This window comes from Arvicanthis niloticus, chromosome 26, assembly GCF_011762505.2.
Source record: "Arvicanthis niloticus isolate mArvNil1 chromosome 26, mArvNil1.pat.X, whole genome shotgun sequence".
Classification (NCBI taxonomy): Eukaryota; Metazoa; Chordata; class Mammalia; order Rodentia; family Muridae; genus Arvicanthis; species Arvicanthis niloticus.
The window spans coordinates 17,830,595-17,855,342 of record NC_133434.1 but is presented as its reverse complement, the minus strand read 5'-3'; the positions used below and the strand labels follow the sequence as shown (position 1 = coordinate 17,855,342).

General features: G+C 45.3%; 1 protein-coding gene across 17 annotated transcripts in view; it reads left to right on the top strand.

Annotated features, from left to right (window-relative positions):
- Ncam1 (neural cell adhesion molecule 1) overlaps window positions 1–24,748 on the top strand; it is a 293,603-nt gene that overhangs the window by 251,945 nt on the left and 16,910 nt on the right. For 9 of the 17 annotated variants that reach the window (XM_076925111.1, XM_076925106.1, XM_076925110.1 and 6 more), the window contains 6 exons: window positions 1,107–1,257; window positions 1,626–1,810; window positions 2,143–2,239; window positions 2,566–2,736; window positions 4,270–4,401; window positions 23,550–23,674. In XM_076925111.1, the coding sequence (XP_076781226.1) occupies window positions 1,107–1,257; window positions 1,626–1,810; window positions 2,143–2,239; window positions 2,566–2,736; window positions 4,270–4,401; window positions 23,550–23,674 (861 nt within the window). Of the gene's footprint in view, window positions 1–1,106; window positions 1,258–1,625; window positions 1,811–2,142; window positions 2,240–2,565; window positions 2,737–4,269; window positions 4,402–5,526; window positions 5,542–23,549; window positions 23,675–24,748 lie in introns of all 17 variants that reach the window. The other 8 variants (XM_076925109.1, XM_076925104.1, XM_076925103.1 and 5 more) reach the window with 1 other exon arrangement.

The following is a 24,748-nucleotide window of genomic DNA, read 5'->3' as shown; positions in this document are numbered from 1 at the left end:
GGACACTGTATCATAGGTCTGCTGAGATACAAGGCCAGAGACACCTTTTCAGTTTGGTTTTGGTTTCGGTTTTAGTTTTTTGATCTTCCTGGACTGGCTGGCAAAGGATAGTGTGGTTCTGCCCTCTGGGCTCCTAATTGATAGAAACTGAGGTTAAGGACCCTTCAGATCTCTGAAGAGCAAACCCAATAGCATGGCAGATGCAGCACATCCTCTTGTCCTATGCTACTGAGCATCTTTCAGTGGACCTAATTTCCCAAGTTACATAGAATAGGGCCCTTCTTCAGTTTACCAACTTTCTGGGGAGTCTGGCCCAGGAACACCACCTAAACCCTTCAATGGCTAGCTACCCTTTTGCTTACAATGCCAAGGAAGAAACCCTTGCAAATGTTCTACTATCCATGGCCTAGGGATTATGTGCTGATTCATTTCTTAGCAGTGTTTGTAACTCTCCAGAGTCAGTAAACTAATGGTAGTATCAAAGACTAGGGATGGATGCAGGCTTTGCTGCAAAGGATCCTGGGTGAGCGTGTGACTCTTTCTGCACTGTTCTTCAAGAGGGAGCTCTGTTACTTTCAGCTTAGTAGGACATGAGCTTTGATTTGTTCCCATGTTAAGAATGAGAATTGTCTTGCTATCAAGCATGCAGGAAAGAGAGGCATTCATAGGAAAGACACTTCTTGCATTTCTTCCATTTGGGTCATTGGCATTTCCTAGTCCCATTCACACACCATAGAACTGTGGGTGGTAGTCAGACCGGAAGGAATGGACAGAGGAGAGTGGAAGGCAATGCCCTGATGGAATCTGTGCCAGCCAGGGCTTAGTTTCCATTTTAACACACCTTAAACTAGTCTTGGGGAACCTTAGTATGCCCGCAACCAACTGAGTCCCATTTTCTGTCTGAACTGCTTTCAAGTTTTCACTCTGCTCCCACACTCTCCTCCAGTATGAAATAGGTGACGTGAATTTAGAGGGTGACATAGAGAGAGGACTAGAGACTGATCATAGACAAGCAATGGCCTTGTCTCCTAGACCCACACTGCTCTAAGTTGCCCCTGCCCTCTGCCTCACCTCAGTGTCTGATGCTGTCCCTTTCCTCCTGGCAGACTCTGGATGGGCACATGGTGGTACGCAGCCATGCCCGTGTGTCCTCCCTGACACTGAAGAGCATCCAGTACACAGATGCTGGAGAATATATCTGCACTGCCAGCAACACCATCGGCCAGGACTCCCAATCCATGTACCTTGAAGTTCAATGTAAGGAATAACTTGGGAAGGAGTGGGAGGAGGGAGGGGCTATGAAGGGTCTTGATGCAGGAGACATAAGCTTCAGCTTCAGTAGAAAGTTCTACCTAGTGCATTCCTCGAGGATATTGACCCTCATCAATTTCAGGCCTATGGCCTGAAGTACCCACACACAAACGTTATCCCCAAGTTGCTTACCAGATCCCCACTGTCTGAGTTCTCCCAAGCAGAGAATTCCAACATGAATTCCAAAATTTCCCAGAGTTCTACTGCTCCTGACACCAGCTCTGCTTTGGGTCCTGCTTACCTTTCTAGTGGCAGAAGACAGACTCGGGGTGTCCCATGAGAGTGGTTCTGACGGTCATTGTCCTTCATTGTAGATGCTCCCAAGCTCCAGGGCCCTGTGGCTGTGTACACTTGGGAAGGGAACCAGGTGAACATCACCTGTGAGGTCTTCGCCTACCCGAGTGCCACCATCTCCTGGTTCCGAGATGGTCAGCTGCTGCCAAGCTCCAACTACAGCAACATCAAGATCTACAACACCCCTTCGGCTAGCTACCTGGAGGTGAGTTAGGGGCTGGGAAAGGCAGGGCGGAGAAGGCTGTGTGGTCATTTCTCCTGCTTCTCTGGCACATCCAGAACTGGGGAGCATAGGGTGGAGAAGAAACTGAGCCTTTCTTCCAGGTCCCCATCCCCAGCTTCACTGGTCCTGACCATGTGGCTAGGCTGGGACTGGGGAGTGGAATGTGTCTCTTCTGTGACCCACTGAGCTCCTTTCACTGAGATGGATAATGTGTACCTCACCTGATTCATTCTTTGCTAGCTGTATCTAAGAAAGAAAGATGAGTGTGGCCGCCCATGTTTCACTTGTAATCCATGGGTTTTGTCTTTCTACAGGTAACCCCTGATTCAGAAAATGACTTTGGAAACTACAACTGTACAGCAGTGAACCGTATTGGACAGGAGTCCTTGGAATTCATCCTTGTTCAAGCAGGTAAGTGCCATTCAATGTTAACTTTCATGCCATCCTTGCCCTCATTGGTGCATCTTATATATTTCAAGGGTACCAATGAAGGGGTTGAAGAAGTCAGGCTCTAAAGAGTCAGATGCTTTTTGCCACTTAGAGAGAGAGAATCTAGCTATGGGACAAGTTGAGGAGAGTATGAAGTAAGATAGGAAAACAAAGTCTCCAAAATCAGAGATTCTTATGTTTAGATAGGATTCTTGAGATGGAGCAGAAACATAGGAGACATACTTCAAATTAGGCATTGTGGTCTTGGTCCACATATATGACCTGGGTGTCCATATGTATTCTCACAGACACGCCATCTTCTCCATCCATTGACCGGGTGGAACCATACTCCAGCACAGCACAGGTGCAATTTGATGAGCCAGAGGCCACAGGTGGAGTGCCCATCCTAAAATACAAGGCTGAGTGGAAGTCGCTGGGTGAAGAAGCATGGCATTTCAAGTGGTATGACGCCAAAGAAGGTGAGTCTAGTTTGCACCCTAGAATTCATCAGATCCTTGTTGACTGTGTAGGTAGGGAGCATGCAGGATGCCACCATCTGCCATCCCATCCAGCTTCCTCCAGAGTTCGGAACTCTTTAGCTAGAATTAGGTCAGGGTCATGCTTTCATAAAGGTGTTCACCTTCTGTCCTTTGCTGCTTCAGAACCTAGTTCTTGTGACCTCCCCAGGACAAGAAGGACATCTCAGATGATCCCCAGACAGAAGACCTGGTTAGGTGCTCAGCTCAATGGGAGAGTGCAGAACATCCCCCACTGCTCTCTGTTTCCTCTCTGATGACACCTGGGCATCCCTAATGGTCTATACCCAGGGACAGTCACAAAACCGGCAAGATGACAGACAGATCTACCATGAATAAACCCTGTTCTGTCTTTCAAGTTAAGTCAATCTAGTGAGGTCTTTCAAGATTAAATATCCCCATTTCTCTCTCTTTTTTTGTCTCCCTCTCTTCCTTCCTTCTTCCCTTCCTCCACCAACCCCCCCCCCCGTGTGTGTGTGTGTGTGTGTGTGTGTGTGTGTGTGTGTGTGTGTGTGTGTATGTGTGGGTGTTCCTCCCCACTTTCTGTCTTTCTGTGCCCCCTTTCTGGAGTCAGCATCAAGTATCCATGGATGGATAAAGATTTCCTGTATCATTCCCCACCTTTATTTTCTGGCCCTGAAAATCATGACTTCAGCTAGGCTGACTGACCAGGGAGCTTCAGTGTTCTATAGTCTATCTGTGTCTAGGCCCCGTGCTGGGTTGCAGGAGAGTGCCTCCCACCCCAGCTTTTACATACCTTCTGGGGATTTGAAATCAGGGATTTCTCTTGTACAACAGACACTTCATCCACTGAGATACCTCCTCAGTCCCTTCTGTTTTAAAAGATCACTTCTACTTATATTTTAATTATGGTTAAAAAAATTCACATGAATTTTGCATTTAACCATTTTTAAGTATCCAAGTCAGTAGTGTTGAGTCATCACCACTGACCATCTTAGAACATTTCCATCACCTCCGACAGAAACTCTAGTTCCTCCTTTATCCACCTCCTCTGTCCCTGGCAACTACCATTCCACTGTTGCTCCCTTGCTGATTATTCTATTCCTCATGAGAGTGGAATCATTTGCTATGTGTCCTCTGGCATCAGCTTGTTTATTTAACAAAATGTTCTCAAGGTTTACCATATCGTAGCATGTGTCAACATTTCATCTGTAAGACTGGGTAGATACCCCACCATTGCTCCTGGCTGTATTTCGTTAATCCATTCATCTATTACATAAAAGTCATCAAGGCTGCTTGTGACGTTGGACCATTGGTTTGTACTTGGAACTTCACCCTGCAGGTGTGAACGTGAGTGTACGGGTATCCACTCATCTCCTGCTTTCAATTTTTCTACATAGTAGCCAAACAATGGTTGTGTTTAGTTTGATGAAGACCTGCTATACCATCTCTCACCGAATTTTCTTGCCTGTGCATGGTCACTCTCTTTTAATCAGCCCTATTTTCTCACCACAGCCAACATGGAAGGCATTGTCACCATCATGGGCCTGAAGCCTGAGACAAAGTACACGGTACGGCTGGCGGCCCTCAACGGCAAGGGGCTGGGCGAAATCAGTGCAGCTACTGAGTTCAAGACACAGCCAGTCCGTAAGTACAGCCAGCTGCTCTGCCTCTCTCCACATTCACACTCCTCCCTCTTTTCCTCAGGGACAGATGGGGACCCTGAGATGGCTCCTATCATAGCTCAGAAGATAGCCTTTGACTTTCGGGTCCCCATGTTCCTAGTGGTCCACTCAACACTCCGATTCTCAGGGATGGCTGATCTGCACTCACACTTCTCAGAATGTGTGGAGGAAACTTACTGTTCTAATGCATGGCCCAGTTTATTAGACTAGCAGCCAGAGGCCACCAGTAATTAATTTTGGTGAAGAGTCTGAGGCGGGAAGGGAAAACACACAGGGCAAATGGCAGGAGCTGGGAGTGTTGTCTATTAAGCCAGGCCACAGAGGCCCATAAATACCTTGTGACTTGAAGGAGGACTACAGAGACAGTGACTGCTCGAGTCGTTAGAGCCCACACTTTTGATGCAGTGACAGTATTAAGTCATAGAGAGAAAAAAAAACCAGAGTCTTCTTTGTGAGGAGGTATGGATACCCACTGTCTAATGGGGCCCTGCATTTGTCTGGTTCTTCCTTCCCAAGATGACTCCTCAGACATCTCTGCCTCTCAGACTCTATCAGGCAAGTTACTTTCCCCAGATTCCACTCAGGGCTGCCTCTAGCTTCTCTTTGCCATTCCCTCCAACCTTAAACCATGCTTGCCCAGCTTAGCCTTCATTTCCCTCAGCAGCCAGGCTCAGAATAAGCCTTGTCCTGGTCATGTTCTTCTGCCATCCACATTGCTGCCCCACAAGACTCCTGGGTCCCTCCAGCTGATGAAGATGCTACAAAGCTGCTCTCCTGGGTGACCAGGGAACTCCAAGCTCTCCCCAGACCTGGATTTAATCCACACAAGAGAACACTTTGCTTCTTTGTCTGAGAAGCTTGGGTGCCTACAAAAAGACCCCCCCCCATAACCTCTTCCCAGCGATAGAGCTGTTTCATGGTCCTTCTGCAGGGACTGATTCCTTCTGTTTAAAGTAATTTGATGATTTGAGTTTCAGCTCCATGTGCTCTGTGGATTCTGTTCATTTCTTTTACATCTTATTTTTTTTCCCTTGGGTCTGTCTCTTGGCTTTTCTTTCCGTCTGTGTTCCATCCATGGGAAATGCAGACAGCCTTCCTCCACGTAAGTGCCTCTTCATACCTCATTACCTGTTTCCATAGTGTTAACACCTAGTTCTAGTTCATAATTTAGTTCTGGTCCCTTTTTTTGTCCCCTAGAGGCTGAAGTAGATGATGCTGTCTGAGCCCTAACCACACTGACCTTAGTGTAGCCGTGCCTTTGTTAACTTATATAGGTCACTCCAGGAGGCTAACACTACTGTTCTAGAGCATGCGACTTCCGTGTCTTTTGAAATTGTGTTTATTTATTAATCTCTGTGTGTAGTAATTACTGTGTGGAAAAGATAAAGTTGGCTGAACCAAGCGTGGTGGAAATCTGCAGATGATCTCCAAGTAACAAGCTAATAGCAACCCCTCACTTTTAGTCCCTGGTACCAGCGGAGTGACACCTGCCTCCTGAGGACATGGTTCCAAATATGATCAAGGAGAAGGAGCCAAAAATAATCTTCCTCTTTGTTTTTAGGAATGTTTAAGAGAATGGAGCACGCATGCTTCCTGGCTTATCTGTTAGTTGTTCGATGAGGAGGCGAAAAGGCAACTGGTGGGAAGGCCTAGCGGGGGCTCTCAGAAAGGTGTAGCTACACTGTGTCCTGCAGGGAGCTGCCTGCAATGAGCATGGGAAGGGAGCTAAGCCCTCACTTCTGGCCAGCTCTCTTCATTTGCACTGGATGACTGGCAGTGTACATTCCCATGTTGGGAAAAGACTGGCCACTTCACTTAGTAGCTACCCAGTAGCATGGAGAGAGGGGAAGATTTTCCTTGGAATGACACTCTAATTATGTAAACTGGGAACACACAATGCTGAAAACAAAGGAATCAAGAGATGTGACAGGTGCTACAGAGAGTAGAACCCCTCAACCCGAAGAGATATCCAACTCCCAAAAGTCACTTTGACAAGGACTGGCTCTCCCTGGGCTGAGCACCTAGAGAACAGAGCATAGAGGCACCTGCCAGACCCAGACAGAAAGATATTCAGGAAGCTATACACTGTTCTAGAAAGCTACTAGATCCTAAAAGGCACTCAGGGAAAGTTCTAGTTATAAAAGTACTTGGAAATACTGCAGCAACAGCAAAAACTAAGTAGCTGAGTGTGGCTGTTGTGGTATCAGGCAAGTTGGTGTCTGAAGCATCAGCTAAGGAAGGTGTCAGAATCAGGGCCTGTGGGAGTGCCGGGTGCAGTCAGGGAGCAATGAGGGTTGACAGCTGTGCCCCAGGGGAACTCTGGTGAGAAAGCTCTTCCTTCTGGATCCTTCCAGCAATCCTAAGCTGCTTCCTCCATCCCCTTCTCTACAGGAAGTGATCAGTAAGCAAGGACCAGCTTTGCTAGTTAGAGAGCGGGAGGCCCAAATAAGACTTTCTGTTAAGACTTTCTGTTGACTGTCTTCTCTGCAGCAATTACAGTTGACTTGGAGGAACTGGACTTGGCCCCTGAGGTCACAGTAGTTTTCATTCATTACCAGCTTGGGCCTTATGAAGATAGGATTATTGAGGGGTTGGGTTTGTTTTTTAATACAGCAAAAGGTACGCTTCAAGTCATGTTTAAAAAGTATGTGTTTCATTAAAATTTTACTTTTAGTTTTAGTTGTTAATTTTTAAAAGAAGGAAGCCCCTGGACTTGGTCTTTTATTGTCTAGTAGTAGGAATGTGGATGATTAAGGGAGACTCTGAGAGTCCTCTGCAGAAGGCTGTGACCCAGCAACAATTAGCACAAAAGTTGGTTTTCTCAATCATATAATAAAGGTATGATTTAAAGAGTTAATAAGCATCAGACCTTACAAAGCTTTGTGGGAGGCTTAGGTGGGAGGATCATAAGTCCAAGGCCTGCCTGGGCTACAGACTGAGTTTCAGACTAGCCTGGGTAACTTAGTGAGACCCTGTCTCAAGGTAAAATGAAAAGAGAAAGGACTGGCAATATATATCTCAACCTTCGGGCACTTGCTTGGCCTCTGCAACCCCATAGATTCAAACCTCTAGGCAGGCAAAAAGGAAGGGAGGAAGGAAAGAAATAAGCAAGAAAGGAAGAAAAAAAGAGGGAGGTAAGGAAGGAAGGAGGGAAGGAAGGGGAGGGAGGAAGAGTTAAGAAGGAAAGATTGTTTTTGACAAGCAGAAGTGAAGTGTAATCTTAGAAGCATATGCAGAATATCAGCATGCTGTCTTGCTAAACATGGGAAGAGCACACTCCCTGAAGAAACCTCAGTGGGGTCTTTTCCTTTAACCCTCATAAGCTTTCCCCAAGTCACTGATGTGGCTCTGGCCAGAGAACATCCTGCCTGTCCTAAGAAAGGACACCATGGGGAACATGAAGCCAGTGTTTACCACTGCTGAGACAAAACCCACTTTTTCTACTGTGAAGTTGCATGTCTTCACAAGGGTCTCCTCTGGGTCCTCACTCCCACTTCTTGGAAGACAAGAAAGATGTCTGAACTCAGATAACGAATCATCCATGGGCTGATCTGTGTGTCCTTCCCCCAAGCCTGCACTCATTCACTGACACTATTCCCCTATCCTATAAGACTATAGGTGTCTAGACACAGACTGACTTGTGACTCTGGGCTTGGGACCAGAGTGGAACTCCTAACCCCAGGAGAGAGAAAATGCACAGGGCCAGAGGGTTAGCTGCCAGACTTCTGAGTTGGGAGGGGTTAGTTAAGACCAGTGCTGGGCGTTAACTAACTGTTGGAGTTTATTGGGATGTTTCAAAAGCAGAGTTGCTTTCTAGGCTCCCTAGGAAACCTCTGCACAGTCAGGGCTGTAGGTTATCACAGCCAGAGAAGAGCAGGCAAAACTAGCAAAAGTACCAAGGCCTCCCAGCTAGCTGCAAGGCAAAGCATGAGTTAGCTTTTTGAGGGTCCTCTGCATACAGTGCATGGAGGAGAAGAGAGAGCTAAACAAACTAAGCTCTAACCTGGCGAGTGTTCTGTGCATGTGATTTCAAGTTCGATGCCTGTGTGGAGACCTTTGCTAATAAGTTCCTGATCTGCTTGCCGCAGGAGGGGCTGCTTCCCTGCTGGTAACTTGTACTCTGTCTTCTTGCTGAATCTTTTTACTCTGTCTCTGAACCCCACACTTGGAGAATTTCATGGCCTAGTTGGTACTGTTGACTTTTGCTTCCGTGCCAAGGAAGAAAATAGAGCATATTGGGTGCATGTTTTTTAAAAGATGTATCTTGAGATTTTTATCTTGATATACTGTCCCCTCTGTGACACGTATGAAGATACCTTAAATGCATAGCAATGCACATGATTAAAATTCATAAGGTACTAGGCCTTTCCCAAAATAACATGAACAATTACACAAACATCTCAAGCTACACATACACACACACACACACACACACACACACACACACACACACTAAAGTGAGAGACATTTACCTTAATTAACTGAGTCACCTATTCATGAAAGATTGGTAAGCAAACTGCTTATGGCATCAGGGACATTGACACCAATGGCGTTATCTGAAAGGTACTGGAAAACCAAGCCCCGAGCACTAAGGCAGCTCTGCCAATAGGGTGGAACTTTCCCATTCTGTCACCTAGCTCTCAGAGGGGTGTGCCTTTTGTTACAGCTGATGGACAACTTCTAGATACTTGTTAATCAAACACCAAAGCCCCATTCAGTGTCCCAGTGTGCCAGATATACAGTCTCTAAGCATACTCCATGCTGAAGGGTACTTAGGATTGTTTGTGAGGATCCTGTATCTTTAACAATTCCTTTCTCTGGGGGCACAGGAATGACACTGAATGTTATTTGTCTCAGTTTTCCCCTGCAGTGTAAACAATAACCTTCTCTAGGGAGGGTTTTTGGAAAGCAGCCATGTTTTCAGAGGCTTCTGTATGAAAACCGACTGTCCCTTGTTGAAGTTGGCCAGTTCCTTCTCACTCAGTTATTCCGGTTAGAGAGTGAGACGTGTAGGTTTTGCTGTGTGGACCAGGAGGGAGGAAGAGATGCTCGATCATTTAATCACTTGCTATACAAGAGTGAAGATCCGAGTCCAGTCCCAAGCACTCACATAAAAAAGCCAGAAACAGCTACATGTGTCTGTGACCCCAGGACCAGGGCCATAGGGACAACAGGGGTCTTGCTGTGTAGCCAGTAAGACTCTCTGAATCAGTGACCCTAGGCTCAGTGAGAGACCCCCATCTTAAAAAGTTAGGTGGCTGGGAACTAGAAAGAGGGCTTACTGGTTTTGAACTCTTGCAAGGGACTAGAGTTAAGTTCTCAGGATCCATGTCAGGCAGCTCACAGGTGTCTGTAACTCTAGCTGTAGAGAATCTGATGTCCCCCTTCTGGTCTTCTTGGGTACCTACACTCATGTACATACATCTACACAAAGACATGCACATATAGATGTAATTTTAAATAAAATATTTTTAAAATAAAGTGGAGAAGCAATTGAAGAAGACACTCAACATCTGGCCTCGACACACACACACAGGTGTGTACGATCACCCGCTAACACAAGCGTGTATACACACCAACCGGATATGTACATAAATACATTCCTATATATAAACACATATCCAGAGTGTAAGCTGAAAAGCCAGCCTCTTTCCTTGCTAAGGGCCACAATAAGCTGAGGCTTAGATGTCTGTCCTCCTGTCCCTCAGAGCTTATGGACGCAGGTGATCCTGCCCACGAAGCTGTTTGTGTCCAGTCAAGGTTCAAGGAGGCTTTTTCAGCTGCTCCTGGCCAATTCCTTACCTGCATGGCAGCCTTAACAGGCTGTTGGGCTCAAGGCGTGTACTTGAAAGAGAACCCTGCATACTGCCTGCTATCGTGCCAGCCACCTGTCCCGTGCAGTTTTCTTTCTCCTTCCAACTTTGCTTCCCACCAGCTCCTCATACCAGCACCCCAGTATTGCTACCCCCATTTTTTTTTTCAATTCAGCAACCCTGTCCTCCCAGTGATCTATTTTCCATTTTTTTCACCTTCAATTTTGTTTCTCCAGTGGCTCCTGCTAACTCTTCCACCCTTGTTCCGTTGTCTCCTCGAGCTAGTGAGTATTGCTTTCCTCACCCGTCCTCCCTGCAGGTACCTTTCCGCCAGGCAAGACTCATCTGCCCAAGGTTATATGCTTCACCGGTTCACCAGGAGATAACTCAGCTCTAGCAATGGAAAGTCACATCGGGGGTTTATAAGAAGCAAAGGGAAAAAGGAATAGAGACAGGGCCTCTCAGGGCAGACAAGGGAAGAGCTTTGCTCTGGATAGGACGCCCTGCCAACAGCTGTCCTGAGGCTGCTTTGTATACTTGTGATGCGATTCTCAGCGGGTCAGACCAAAGCCTGTATTTGGAAAAGCCAAAGTAATTTACCAAGAAAAAAACAAAACCAAAAAACCAAAAAACCCTCTGCCCTGCCTGCAGGGTCATGTAAAACACTTTGAGGCGCAGTGTTTTTATCCTTTATTTTAGTTGGACTTAAGCTCTGAAATTAGAGAGTGCAGCCTGTAGCTTTCACTGTGCCCGTTAGTGCATAGACTCCTCAGAAATATCTGTGGGGACGTTAACAGTGCCTGCTCAGAGGCCGCACAAATTACTTAACACTTTGCAAGTGACGCTTGCTGACCTCTGCTCTAAAATCAAATGGTGAGCCTACTCCCGTTACATACCCACTGTAAAGAAAATAATGAAGATTAGAGCATTTATCAAGCTCCGGTTTGCTTACCCTGGATGGGCACCCCGACCCAGCAGAACGTGAACTGGATCTTTGTCACAGTGGGTGAGCCTGGTTCTTTCCACTCATTCCTCTTTACTGTGCTGTACTTTAGTACTTTGAATCTGGAGGAGTAGAGCAGGGCCACTCTTTGGAAACTTGAAGCTGGCTTTCTAGCTGGGGCGGGGGGGGGGGGTGTAGGGCTTCGGTCGGGGTGTGGATGACAAAGTGAGACATTAGGTGAACAATGTCTGGGGTGATGTTGGCACCAGCCTAGAGCTGCACACAGTAGCATGGCCCTTCCTACATGGCTGTATTCTCCATAATACTGCAGAAGTCCCCCGTGGTTTGGTTTGGACTCAGTCTCAAGCCCTCTTCCCATCATTTTGAATAAGAATCTTTCCTGCCATCTCAATCCAAGCTATGCTCTGTGGCCAGAGGAGTCTAGGCCTTGGGTTCAGATCTCTGCTCTGACCTTCTATCTGGGACCTCATGACCACAGAAGAGTCTCTTTGGAATCCCCCAAATCTCAGATTTCTTATCTCTAAAACTAAAAAAAAAAAGTTACCCTTTTATTACCATAAATACATACATATCTATTAAAAAAAAAAAGATTAAGTGGAAATACACACAAAATAAAATGTCCAGCATTTAGTAACTGGATTTATTCAAAAGAATACTTGGGGATGTTTTATCTCTTGCTGCATGAGTTTTTTGTCAGCAAAGTCTTTGATAATCTCCCCAAAATATTTATATTAATATTGATAACTCAGGGAGACAGGAATGAGTGACTGACATACTGTCTCTGATACATATGTGTGTGTGTGTACATATATATGTACACACACACACACACACATATATATATATATATATATATATATATATATATATATATATTATGTGGATCAGAGACAGACATACACACACATATTATATATTATACACACACACTTATAAGCATAATTTGGTTTTATGTTTTTTCTGGCCGTCACCATTTAGTGCTCTTTCTGTCTTTCATGTTTCCATAGCAACCTGGCCTCTCCCTGTCCTTCCAACCACAGACCTGACTAGTGAGTACAGAACTGGCTGCTGTGGGCAGTGCCTCTGATTGGACGCTTGTAGTAGCACAGACTACATACAGTGTGACTGCACGGAGGCGCCCAGCCTCGAGTGGTTTTCTAAGCATGTTCTCTGTTTGGCTGAGAAAGCAAATGGAGCCTCCTCCAAAAGAATAAGGGGTGGCTGTTTGTGCTTGAGCAGACCTCTCCAAATTGACGTTTGTGTTAAAAACAGAAAAGGGATTGAGATAACATGGGGGGCGGGCAAAGAATGGCAACTCCTTCCCATGGTGTTACTGTCCTTACCTCATGTGACTGTGCTCGTGTACACACACACACACACAGAGAGAGAGAGAGAGAGAGAGAGAGAGAGAGAGAGAGAGAGAGCGAGCGAGCGAGCGAGAGAGCAATACAATAAAGTGAGGAGAGCCTGGGAGCAAGCAGAAATTAGAAAAAATGGAGAGGGATGCTCAGAAAAAGGTGGAAGAAGCTGTGCCCTCTGACAGCATGGCTGCCCTTGTCTCATAGCAGAGCACATGGTAGAAAGAGCCACAGCCCCTTCATTCTGCTCCCCGGAACACTCGGTGCTAGAAAAATAATAGAACAAAGCTATCTCCTAGGCTGCTGGGTTGGAAGTGCTGATAGTAGGATCCAGGGGACAACTGCATCCCCCTAGACCATCCTGAAAACCTGGCTGAGTCCTGCTTAAGGCGTCCAAGCTGGCCTTAATGATGTGAAGCCACATGGGTGCTGAAGGCCTAAGGCCCCTGATAGGTGACGAGTATTTGCGCATGACTGTGTGTTCCAGCACTCATGGCCCCAGGGGCCAGAGTTTTTATTTCTGGATGCAGGGAGAGCTTATCCTGTCTCCTACCAAGCTGCATCCAGATAAGGCAGATGACAATGGGTCTGCAGAGTCCAGCGTGCCCACGCCCTGACCAAGGCTTCTGATACATAATTAAAGAGGGAAGAAGTTTCCCCATTGTGTGTTCTGCATGGAATGTTTCTCTTTTCTCCTGTACAAGACAGCTACAGTCTGCTTTCTCAGTGTGTGTGTGTGTGTGTGTGTGTGTGTGTTGCAATGACTTTCAATTCCTGAGGCCTTTGAGCTTTGGTTTTGTGAGAGGAGCAGAGCTGACCAAAAGCTGGACTCCTTCGCATGGGTTTGAGGGCTTTCTTGTTTGTTTGTGGTATATTTGCATTTGAGAAAGAAATGAGACTAGCGACTCCCCTCTCCCCAGTCTCCTGCAGTCCTTTTCCAGCCTCCTGCTGCTTGTGTCCTGGGCAATCAGAGAAAGCTACCCGGATGCATTTGCAAAACCCTGTCCTGTCTGAGACACCTCTTTGCATCTTGGTCTTGTCTATCAAAGAAACACAATCTCGGCTCCAGACATTTCCTGAAGAGGAATAAAGTATTCCTCCCGTGACGGTGACGGGTGTTTCAGTTTTTTTACACATCAGACATTTCTACCCACAGATAAGAAGCTTAGTTGTGAAATCTGAGAATAGGAGGTTGGAGTCTGTTTTATTTGAACCACTTGACTACTGACCCAAATCAGAAGTCCCAGTGGACAGTGAGATAAAAGAGAAGGTGTCCCTATGGGCAGCAGCCTGAGTTAGCAGGAATGCATTCGTCACATCGAATCAAGATGCAGAGGATGTGACCCTCAGCGCAGAGCAGCCAGGGTCATGTAGAACTCCGTCAGATAACACAGTTGAAATTAAATAATATCTCCTGCGTGTGTGTGTGTGTGTGTGTGTGTGTGTGTGTGTAATGTGTGTATGTGTGTGTAGTATGTATGTGTATATATGTGTGTATGTGTGGTGTATATGTGTGTTTGTGTGTGCATATCGGTGTGTGATAACGATCTGTTTATAGTCATAGGTGAAGAAAGTTTTCATACATAGTATCGAGAGAAGCTACTTTTCACATATAATCCCTTCCAGGCAGGCGTGGCAAGAACCCGTGTCATGATAGACCATGAGATGGTGCATTCTGTTAGCTCACAGGGGCAAAGGGATATGGCATTCAGCTAAAGCATTTCTCTCTCATTATTTTTAAACAGCAGCATACTTTCAGAAGGATATCTTGATCTCACATCTTTGCCTTTCTCTCTTAACTTCAACTGTCAATAGCTAGAACTTCCTTCCCCCTACCCCAGACATGTGAAAGTTATAAGAAACCTAAGAATTTAGGGTCAGCCATTCAGTCCCAAACTGCAAGCTGGGGTAAAACACACAGCAAAAGACTATAGGTGAACTCAAACAGGGAACCCCTGGTTTACACTGTAAACCTCAAGCTCCTTTCTTAGCCATGTGGTCTTGGCAAATCTGAAGGCATCATTGGATCCATAAGTAGTTAAGTAATTTTTAATGTCACTCTCTGTGTGCTGGACCAGATCTGGTTCCTGCTATTTGGTATTAATTAGTCCTTTACCTGTGGTGTCCTTTTCCTTTTATGTGTGCCTTGACTCTTTGGAGTCCTGTAGGGTATTAAGAACGTCACGGGTGTGCCATAGAGAAGTGGAGTTAGACCCTCCAGGCTGTCCCTTTCTGTCCAGAATCTACCAAGCATCCTTCAGTCATCTCCCTCTCCTGTTTGACCAGGACAAACATGGAATGACTCTCATTAATTAAACACAATCTATTATTCTTTCAGGACTCTTCCCCGGATGACCTACAGCTCACGGCCATCCCTTCCCCAAGGATGCTGAGACAATTCTGGAATCTGTGAATAAATAACTTGCTGTCGTTTTTTTTCTTTTAACAGACTCTGGGATTGACCTTGATTGACATTTGGGCCTTGACAGAAACACCCCCTCATTTTAAAAGTGTTCATACTCCTTGGTGTGGTATTAATACGCAGTGTTGCAACTGTATCTAATGCTTACTGGTGTTGTTAACTAAATGCGCTATATAGTTTGTTATTCTTCTCCTTCTGGGCAGTATGTCTGCCCTCCCAATGTTTCCTATATAAGCTGCTAATTTAATTTGATTTCTCCTTTTATTTAGTCTGTGATTTTGTTGTTGGTTTTTTTCTCCCTGCCCACTGTTTACATCAGTTTTTAATTTTTTTGTATTTTTCATGTGACCTCCTCCACTTTCCTTTCAACCAATCATGTGCGTGCGTATCATGTGACTTTGTCATGTGGCTTGCATGGTGCTGATGATGTCGTCCACGCTGGTGAACAGAAGGTAAAACTCTTTGTTCTGATTAGAAGAATAAACCTGGAGCCACAGCCTGGCACAAATTTCTCCCCGTCTCAGACTTAGCAACGCCATTTGAAAGACTTGCTCTTGCTATCAATTCGTGTCTAGAATTCAACAGTCCTTGCAACCTTGACATGGCAATTTAATAACTTGACAGCCTTTAGTTTAATATTTTCCCTCAAGAAATCTGGCCATACCAACTTCCCTCTCAGTAAAGCCGTGTCAGCCGCGGCACAGTTTGGGAACTTGAATTTTTAACAGACTTCACAAACATTATTTCCCAGAAATATGCTTTGAAAATTAGCCTTGTTGCTTAATGCTATATCCAGTAGCTGCATAAACTACAGTTTCTCCAAAATGAGTTGCAACCCCTGTGGAAACATTTTGCAACCTTGAAATGCTCCAGGAAGAGAGATAGTTCCCTGCAAAGGTTGCTCTCCTGTAAAACCAGAGAGTGCTTCACAAAATTTGCATAAATGGAGGACTTTTCTGAAATGAGAATTTGGATTGATGACTGAGGTGTCACTTCTCAAAAGTGGCCCTCCCCACCCCCCCACCCCCAGGCAGGAGGCACAAATCAAGCAAAAGTCACTTGGCAATTAACGGTGACTGGAAGTCTCCGTGTAATCAAGAAGCACATGATTGACCCTTACAGAAAAGGAAATAAAATTAGAGCCTGATGAAGCACATACGGTGACGAAATAATTGGTTAATATCGCGCCTGTCACAACCTCGTTAAAGCTGTTCTCACTCACCATCAAGAGAGAAGGAGGCGTTGGCTCTCAGCTTCCCCCACTAAACCCTGGGAGTCACAGGCATTCTGTTCTCGCCTAACTAAAGTTTTACTTCGCATCACACCCTACAGACACATACAGGCTGCAGTGATCACGTAGCCAGACTAACACCAATAACCACCCAGTGTACCTGCGCATGCAAGAGCCTCCCCTCCATTTGACCTCACCTCTGACCTCATTTCTCTGAGAATTGATTGGGCGACATCCACACAGTCAAAATCACAATAGTGTGTCTTGCATGGTCTTTGTTCCTGGTCTGAGTCACACTCCCTATATGTGTTACCCTGTGTGTGTCCCCTTTCCTTCTCCCTCCATTCACTGTCACTGACCGCTTCCTCTTTGTAGCTGTGGCAGCATCACCCTAAATCCAGTCCCATCTACACCCAGTCTCCTGGACTTGCAGAGGAAACCCCTTCATTTCCAACAATGAGTTGCCCTATATTTTACATGGTATCCAACAAAATAAAAAAGTCCCCAAAACAAAAGAACCTTGTAGACCACAGTAATAATTTGATCTATGTTAAAAATTGGCATTGGATCTGTCAGTCTTGGACAGAGAATATTGGGGATTTAAGATTGCTAAGTCTTAAAGATTTTGCAACCCCTCACCCCAAATAGAATGGCTCCCAGCAGGGGTAGACTTCTTTCAGAGTCATGGTTAGTGGTCTAGAAAAAAAAAAAAAAAACAAACCTGGGACTTGCCTGTAAGATATTAAGAGTATGCAGATGCTGAGGTTTGAATTTGGAATTTTTTAAGATTTTTAAAAAACAAATTTGGCTATTGCAGTGCAGTGCTATGATTCAGAATGAGTGGTCAACTAAACCATAAAAGGGGAGGAGGGATGGAGAAGTTAGAGTACGAAGAATGTATGGGGTAGGAAACTGAAGCTTTGTTAAGGACAGTCCCCACCCTCCCTCCCCTGGTTATTAGTAAGGGTTTAAATGATTTGGGCCTGAGTTCAGAAGCTTTAAATAAGCTAATAGCATCTCTCTTGTTAGTGGATCCTACATACAACAGCTGATGAAGTCTGATGTTCCCCGTTCCATCCTCTGTCCATCTACCCCCACCCAAATTGCCTGGGATGCGTTTAATGTGTGTCAGATACTCTGCCCATCAGCCAAACACTATTCACTATGTTCCAGCCTGAAACATAGAATGAAAAGAAGAGAGTTAAGCCAGGGACTAAATCTCATCACTCATCATCAAATAGCTAAGTCCCTACTACAGGGCAGCAGGAGTGAATTTGGGGTGAGCTGAACTAAGATGCCCCTATGGCCTCCCCTCCCCCCCGCATATCCGAGAGCTTTCTCTTGAGGTGCCTCTGCAGAGAAGTGGCTTTATAGATCATTGTCCATGGACTCTGTAAATGGGACTTCCGGTTTCCCACCATCAGCATGAGTGTGACGAGCCCGCTGTGCTCCCCCTGCCACCGTGTTGCATGTCTGAGCATGGCTCCCTCCACACCCTTTCATAATGATCTTTTTTTTTCTTTAGCTACTGACCCTGACTTGTGTTAGGCAATGCTGGTTCTGACGAACTAAATTCTTTAACACCCACTCTTCCTTCTTAGATTGAAAACATCACTAACCGCCCCTTCCACACCCTCCTTTATTTTATTTTTTTACAGCTGTGTGTTTGGAGCCTCGGCCTCTGACAGGTCGACACAGACTTTCTACTCTAATTGCCTTTGTTCCGAAGGATCTCCCACCCTGCCGGCTCCCAGGGTAGAGAGGTAGCCGGAAAGGTCCTCAGAGAGGGGCAGTGGAGTGTTATCAGCCTGAAGCCTTCCTGTAGGGACCGGATCCCCTAAGGTTACCAGTATGAGGGCAGGAACATCCCAGTTGCCCACTTAATATTCACACCAATGTTCATGAAATAGTGAAGTGTGGCGCCCCCTTGTGGCTCAGAGGCAGGAGCGGAGTTCACTGGGTCATAGTTATTTCTGTCCTAATTTCTTCAGCCCATAACCACAAGCCAAACCTTCATGGCCAGGTGGTGGTTTTTTGTTTTTTTGTTTTTGTTTTGATTTTTGTTTGGTTTGTTTTTTGGGGTTTTTTTTAGGGCAATGAAACAAAGATAATTGGTCAATTAATCCGTTGGTGCTTTCATGCCACCCACAAGAATGGAATCCGTGTTTTTGTGACTCAGTCTGTTAGAGTTCATTTGTTGCTGTATAATTTGCATTTTTATCATTCAAACCCCTCCCTTCTGCCCCCCAACACACATTCATAATTCCTAAAAGAACTGGACAGGAACAGACTTGGCACCAGGTCGCAAACATCCATAATTCCAGTCTTAGGGTATCTGATGCCCTCCACAGGCACCAGGCACTCATGTGGCACACATGACATTTGTGCAGGTGAAACACCCATACACATTTTAAATAAATAAAATCTCAAACTGGCCATATCCCTACCCACATATTCCATATTCCCTGAAGCCAGGGACTCCGGTGGCAAAGGTAACCCTAAAGAAAAAGACTATTTGGCTCCAGAGACTTCATTTGGAATGAACAGTGCTGAGGACAAATTGGCACCTTTATCTTTAATATAACTGAGGGAGCTAAGCTTTGGAAGTGTGGGAAATCCAGGGAGGGACCCTCAGAGGAGTGTCAGGGAGAGTTATAAAGACCAAGAACAGACATAGCCTACATCACATCAGAGTCATCCATTTGATATCTCTAGCTAAGGACTCCGTTTCAGCAAGGAGAATTAGTGGCCTAATCAGTCTAAATCCCGATTCCCCAAGGCAATTTGCTAATCCCCAAAGGACCTGTCAGTACTGTTCCTTGATGGAACCGTAATGTGTCTGAGCCAGAGACTCGAAACAGGCTTCCCATGTAATAGAGAAATCATCCATTTGGGACTTGTATGAAGAGGCATAGAATAGAAAAGGTACACCCAAGGTAAAATTGCTGGGAGGAAACAACTGAACAAAAGAGATGAGAGTTGGGATAAACAAAGTGTTTGGTGATTTAATTCACAACAACGAAAGTTGATAGTAAAAACACTAGATTTCAGTACAAACTCTAGATCAATCAATAGTTAAGCATGAGCGTAGCTGAGCCTGCAGACCTCAGTGCAGATCTGTTTGAAAGAGAGGACACAGTGAAGGAGGGCTGGAGAGTTGGCTCAGTAGTTAAGAGTACTGCTTTTGCAGATGACCCAGGATAGTTCCAGCACCCACACTGGGCAGCTCACAACTACCTGTAACTCCAGCTCCAGCGGCTCTGGCACCTTCTTCTGACCTCTGTAGGCACCCACACTTATGCATACAAACCCACCCAAGACACATAATACATACATAATTTAAAAACAGACATCTAAAATGGATGAGCAAAGAGCAGAGACAGAACCCTTGACGGGCTGTTTGCCCCTTGGTCTTTCATGATCAGCATGCTGTTGGCATTGGGCTCCCTGGAGTGGAGCAGGGAATCCTCGTCTCCTCTCACAGTTCACAGATGCTTCTTCCCCAAGCCTCAGGCTTGCTGTGATTTTTATTGCAAAGTCTTTTCCACCTCCAGGCCCCTGCAGATGAGAGGGAAGGCATGCAGCAGATTTGGATTTAAGGAAGGGCGCAAAAGCCCAGTAATTCCAAAGGAAGAACCTGTAATCTCCAGGGCCAGAAATAAACATTTCAATTATGGTTTCTCAGAGGGCACTCATCAGCCTGCCCGTGGTGTATCTGACAGTACTCGGCCTTTTTCATACCATTTTTTTCCATGCATGCATGACTTATGGTTTGCTGGGAAATATCAGAACTGTCCAGAATATTTGTTACTGGTAAGGTTTATTTTTAAAGTAGTACTGTGTTCAGCTTTAACATAAAATATTTGAGGGGGAGATTGAATCCTAGATGACGCTAAACTCAGAGGGTATAATTAACCCCAGGGGTCTTCTTAAAGCAACATGCCTATTGCTGATGAATGGTAAACCAACATTCACAAATAATTACAATATTGGTTTTTCTGAAATTGCCCATAATGATTTCAATCACAGCAGCAGCCACCCCAGAACCTTGGGACCCCCTAAACCATTTCCTCTGCTAATGTGTTCAATTAAGCAGTGAGCTTCTGTAATGCTGAGTCCCCACTGCCTCTGCAATGTCCCCTTCCTCATCGAGCCTGGCTTCGTGCAGAAAGGAAAGTTTTGTTAGGCCATTTCCTAGTCTATAGTGAAAAGCAGACAGCAAGCATTTGAAGATGTGTAAGATAATTGCTTTAACAACTGCCCTCTCCAGTCTTGATGCACTTACGAAATCTTGTAGGGCCGCCAAATTGGTCCAAAAGTTCCATGTTAGTTGAAAATGATTTTCCTTAAGGCATACTGTCACAGGAAAGGTTACACTACTGTCCAAGACCCCGCTATCTTTTTAATGAATCATAACTATATCATGTTTTTCATTTTGTTAAAAAATCATGTCTCATTTGCCTTTGAGATATGATTGCCTGATAGACAACATCTAAGGCTCAATACAACGTATATGATTGATTTGTATGATTAACCATAGGTAAAGCTTTCTAAATGATAACCTAAATACGATATGATATAAAATGCTCTGAGCTTCAAGAGAAAATAAATATGTATCAGAGTAACCTTGTCAGAGAGAATGATAGCTAATTCTCTTCTGGGTATGTAAAACTGTGAGAGCTCTGGTGGGTTTTAGGGGTTTTTTTTGTTTGTTTGTTTGTTTGTTTTTTGAGATTCTAATTATATGCATATCTTTTCGGAAACAAACCCAGAGATAATACCCTACCTTTAGTAGGGCTGCTGGGTTCTTCAGGGACTCCTGGGAGAGATGTCTGTTCATTCACGTGTTTTTAAAGGGACTTGAACTGTCTTTCAAAGACCATAAATTTTTTTGAAAGAAACTTTACAAAATTCTAAAGCATGACATTGATGACATTGATAACTGTAAGTCTTTGAGATATGAATCTTAGGGTGTGTCTCATAACAAAAACTAGCTGACGGTCATGTATCATCTCTTCCACCCTCACGGTGGTGTGAGGAATGGCCAAGGAAGAGTTGACACCAAATTCACCCATGCCGGGATGGCGGAGGTGGAAGGACCCTTACATTGACTCCTGAGCTCCATTTCTGCAAGTATGGAGACAGAATAAGGCGGTGATGCCAAAGATACCCATACCTCCCACCAAGCAGAGTTCAGAGGAGGTGTTTTAAGCCCTTGACTATGCCTTGGATACCCACAGTGCTCCCTTCTGGGAGGAAACAGTGAGGTTAGGTCAACAAAGCAGCTGGCTGGGTGGAGTCCCCACCACCTCACTCCAAGGAGAACAGGTTAAGCTTCCGGTCTTCACCTGCCTGCTGTATCCCCTCCTTCGACAGGGAGCATCCAGCACAGTCCATGTTGTGATCTCAGCGCAGAAAGCTATCATGCCATTTCCATTCACTGCTGGCCACCAATCATCTCCACCTAGGATTAGGGGTTTTCCTGGGATGTTGAGCTTTCTGTGCTAAAGCCTGTGATGTCCGAGGATCCCTGAGATGCCTTGATCACCTTAATTCTCTCAAGGGGTAGAACGGGTTGAGCTCTCTCATGGCTCCTTCAGCACAACTGTGGTCAGTATTATGGAATCTACCCAGAGGTAGATTATTCTACCTTCTTCTAAATGAGACTCCACTTTGAGCCCTACCAGACATTTATAATGGTCTAGACACAATTGCCTTATTGCCTAAGATGATAGAAAAGCCCAAAAAAGTTTGAAAAGTCTACATAGATTGGCATATGTACTTTGCATCCTGTTTTTTTTAACATCTCTTAAATTCCCAACCATCAGATATTGAGCCTGACTTTTCCCAAATATCCTTCAGACATCAAGATTATGAGTCCTCCCTGTTAGAGTACACTCCCCCTCGTTTCCTCTAGTTCTTGGAGCCCGCCCATGCCCACATCGAACCAAGGAGTCCTCTTACAGAAATAGTCTGGGTTTCTAACCAGCTCCAGATGATGTACATGATGTGCCTCAGGGGATGTCTCATAGGGCTCTGGGTGGCATGTGCTTGTCCTCTCTACTTCCACCTTTGAATCCAAGAGAGGAGGTTCCCAACAGCTGAACTAGGATACCAGGCTAAACTGCAACTTTGCCTGCAGCCTTCCATTTATGGTGAAGGGTGCAGTGTGAAGTAATTAGCCTCTCTCCCTAGTGGCTCTTCCCTTCCTGCCTCTCATGTCATAACCCTCCCTCTCCCCTCTCTCCTCTCCCCTCTCCCCCCATAGACTAGAGCCTCCCTGAGAGGTCAGGAAATAGATTACAAGAGCCTGGTCCTCCCTGCAACTCCTGATCCCTCACAAGTATGGAGTTTTAATTTCAACCCTAGATTACACGTCCTCACCTGTTCACTTGTTTGCTCAGTATATGCTTGCAGCTTTTTCTACAGGAAACCAGCAGCACAGTACAGAGCCATCCTGACACTCTCTGATTCCTCATACACAGGCTTATCTCCCATCTCCCACTTGGATGCCCAATGCTACTGACCGAGAAAGCATAAAGTCCAAATAAAGAGAAACAAGAAACTTTATTTTTCTTACTGTAAAATACTAATGCCATTCCCACCTCCCCGCTCCTCTGACAAGGAAAAAGACCACAATGATTGTAGCTTTAATACATTGAATAGCCAAAGATTACCCCTCACTCCACTGAGCCATAAATGTAGTTACAGTCGCAGGAAACTTGCCTGTGGCAATTCGCGTTTTATTTAGCCACAACTGGAAACGTGTTTTTAAGTGATCTTAAGCAATAAAATTTAATTCATGAAAAGCTAGTTGCAAGAACACAGAGTCATTCACTCCCGTCACTGACCAAGCCCTAGGGACTCTAGGGTGAGTTATGATGTACCCAGGGATATAAAAATAAAAAATCACAGGGCTGATTTTTAGAATTACTGAAAAGTAATTCTATGTTTTTAAATTTCCTACTCAGACCTGGCTACATCTGCCCACATCCCAGGCACTCTGTCAAGATGTGTCAGGTTTATAGAAATCAAACCTGTAGAATACAAGGAAGAAATGTGATTACCAGTGAGAGAGATGGAAAAAGAAGTGTGCTCATGGGGAGTGTCTTCCAGAACATTCCCACAAAGCACCCTCAGCTAAGACCAAGTGAGGCAGCCAAGTGGGGTTCAGGGTTCTACACTCACTGCTTCTTAACCATTTGAATTTCTGGAAAAACGAGCAAAGTGCCCAGTCCCACCTCATCACTTCATCCCATTTTGATGGGCCCACTCATCATTCTGGGAACCCAGATTTCATGTAAATTCGCTGGCTGTTTCAGGGGAACCCAGTGCACCCAAGCTGGAAGGGCAGATGGGAGAGGACGGGAACTCCATCAAGGTGAACCTGATCAAACAGGATGACGGAGGCTCCCCCATCAGACACTATCTGGTCAAGTACAGAGCGGTGAGTAGCTTCTATCTTCAGAGGCGCCACACACAGTTTGGGACACTGATACCTACCTTGCTGGCCAAGAACACGAGAATCCCAAGTGAGGTGAGGATAGGACAGGGTCCCACCAGACTCTTGGAACGTGGTGAAGGTTTTAAATCCCAAGACTGACCTATAGCCATGCCCACAGTGGGACCCTTTGAAAACTTCTACTATGACGGATAGTGACATCACTATAGTTTTTGTGATTGTATTTTTCTTCAAAGCACTATTTCAGTAATCCAGGACTTCTATGCAAAATTGTCACAGTGTCATATAACAGTCACTACATTTAATCAATCATGTTTCCTGGACCAGATGCAACATCCAGGCATATTTCTTGTACAGAACCTATGGAGCAGGTATTACAGCTACCCCCTACATTATAGATGAAGCAACTAAGGCTCCGACAGCCAGCACCTGATGGTCTCGCACGCCTGGGTGAGGTCTCTAGCTGAGGGGCCTAGGTTCTTTCCTCCCTTACTTCCAGATCCTAAGCTGGACCCCTTGCCTGATCTTGGCACCTCAGCCAGTCTATCTGCAAACACTCAGCTTGATTTTGAGCTTCCTTTTTTTGCTCACTCAGCTAAGATCTTTCCTATTCCATCTTTCATCACCGACCCTCAAACTGAGAATCAGTCTCTCCTTTTCCAGTTTCAGAATGACAGACAGTTGGCAAGCTGTTGCCAGGGGCGGGAGCAGTCTTTCTGGACACTAGGAAAAAAAAAAAAAAAAAAAAAAAAAAAAAAAAAAAAAAAACCTCTTACTAAGATTTCCTAGTAGTTGGAGATCGAGAGCCAGAGAGCAGCTTGCTTTCTCCATGAAGCCCCAAATAATGCTTTTTCCAGGAAGTTTGTTCATTTCTGTCCCTCCTGGGAACAGTTCCCATGGAAATGGTAGGTGGGTCCAGAACACAGCTCTGCAGGCTTGCATACCTTGCAGCCCAGGGTCAGATCTTTATCTAATCAACTCTCTGAACTGTCTCTCAAGAAGTCAGAGATGAGCTGGCATCGTAGGGGAAGTTGTTTAAGGGCCAGCCCAGAGATACTA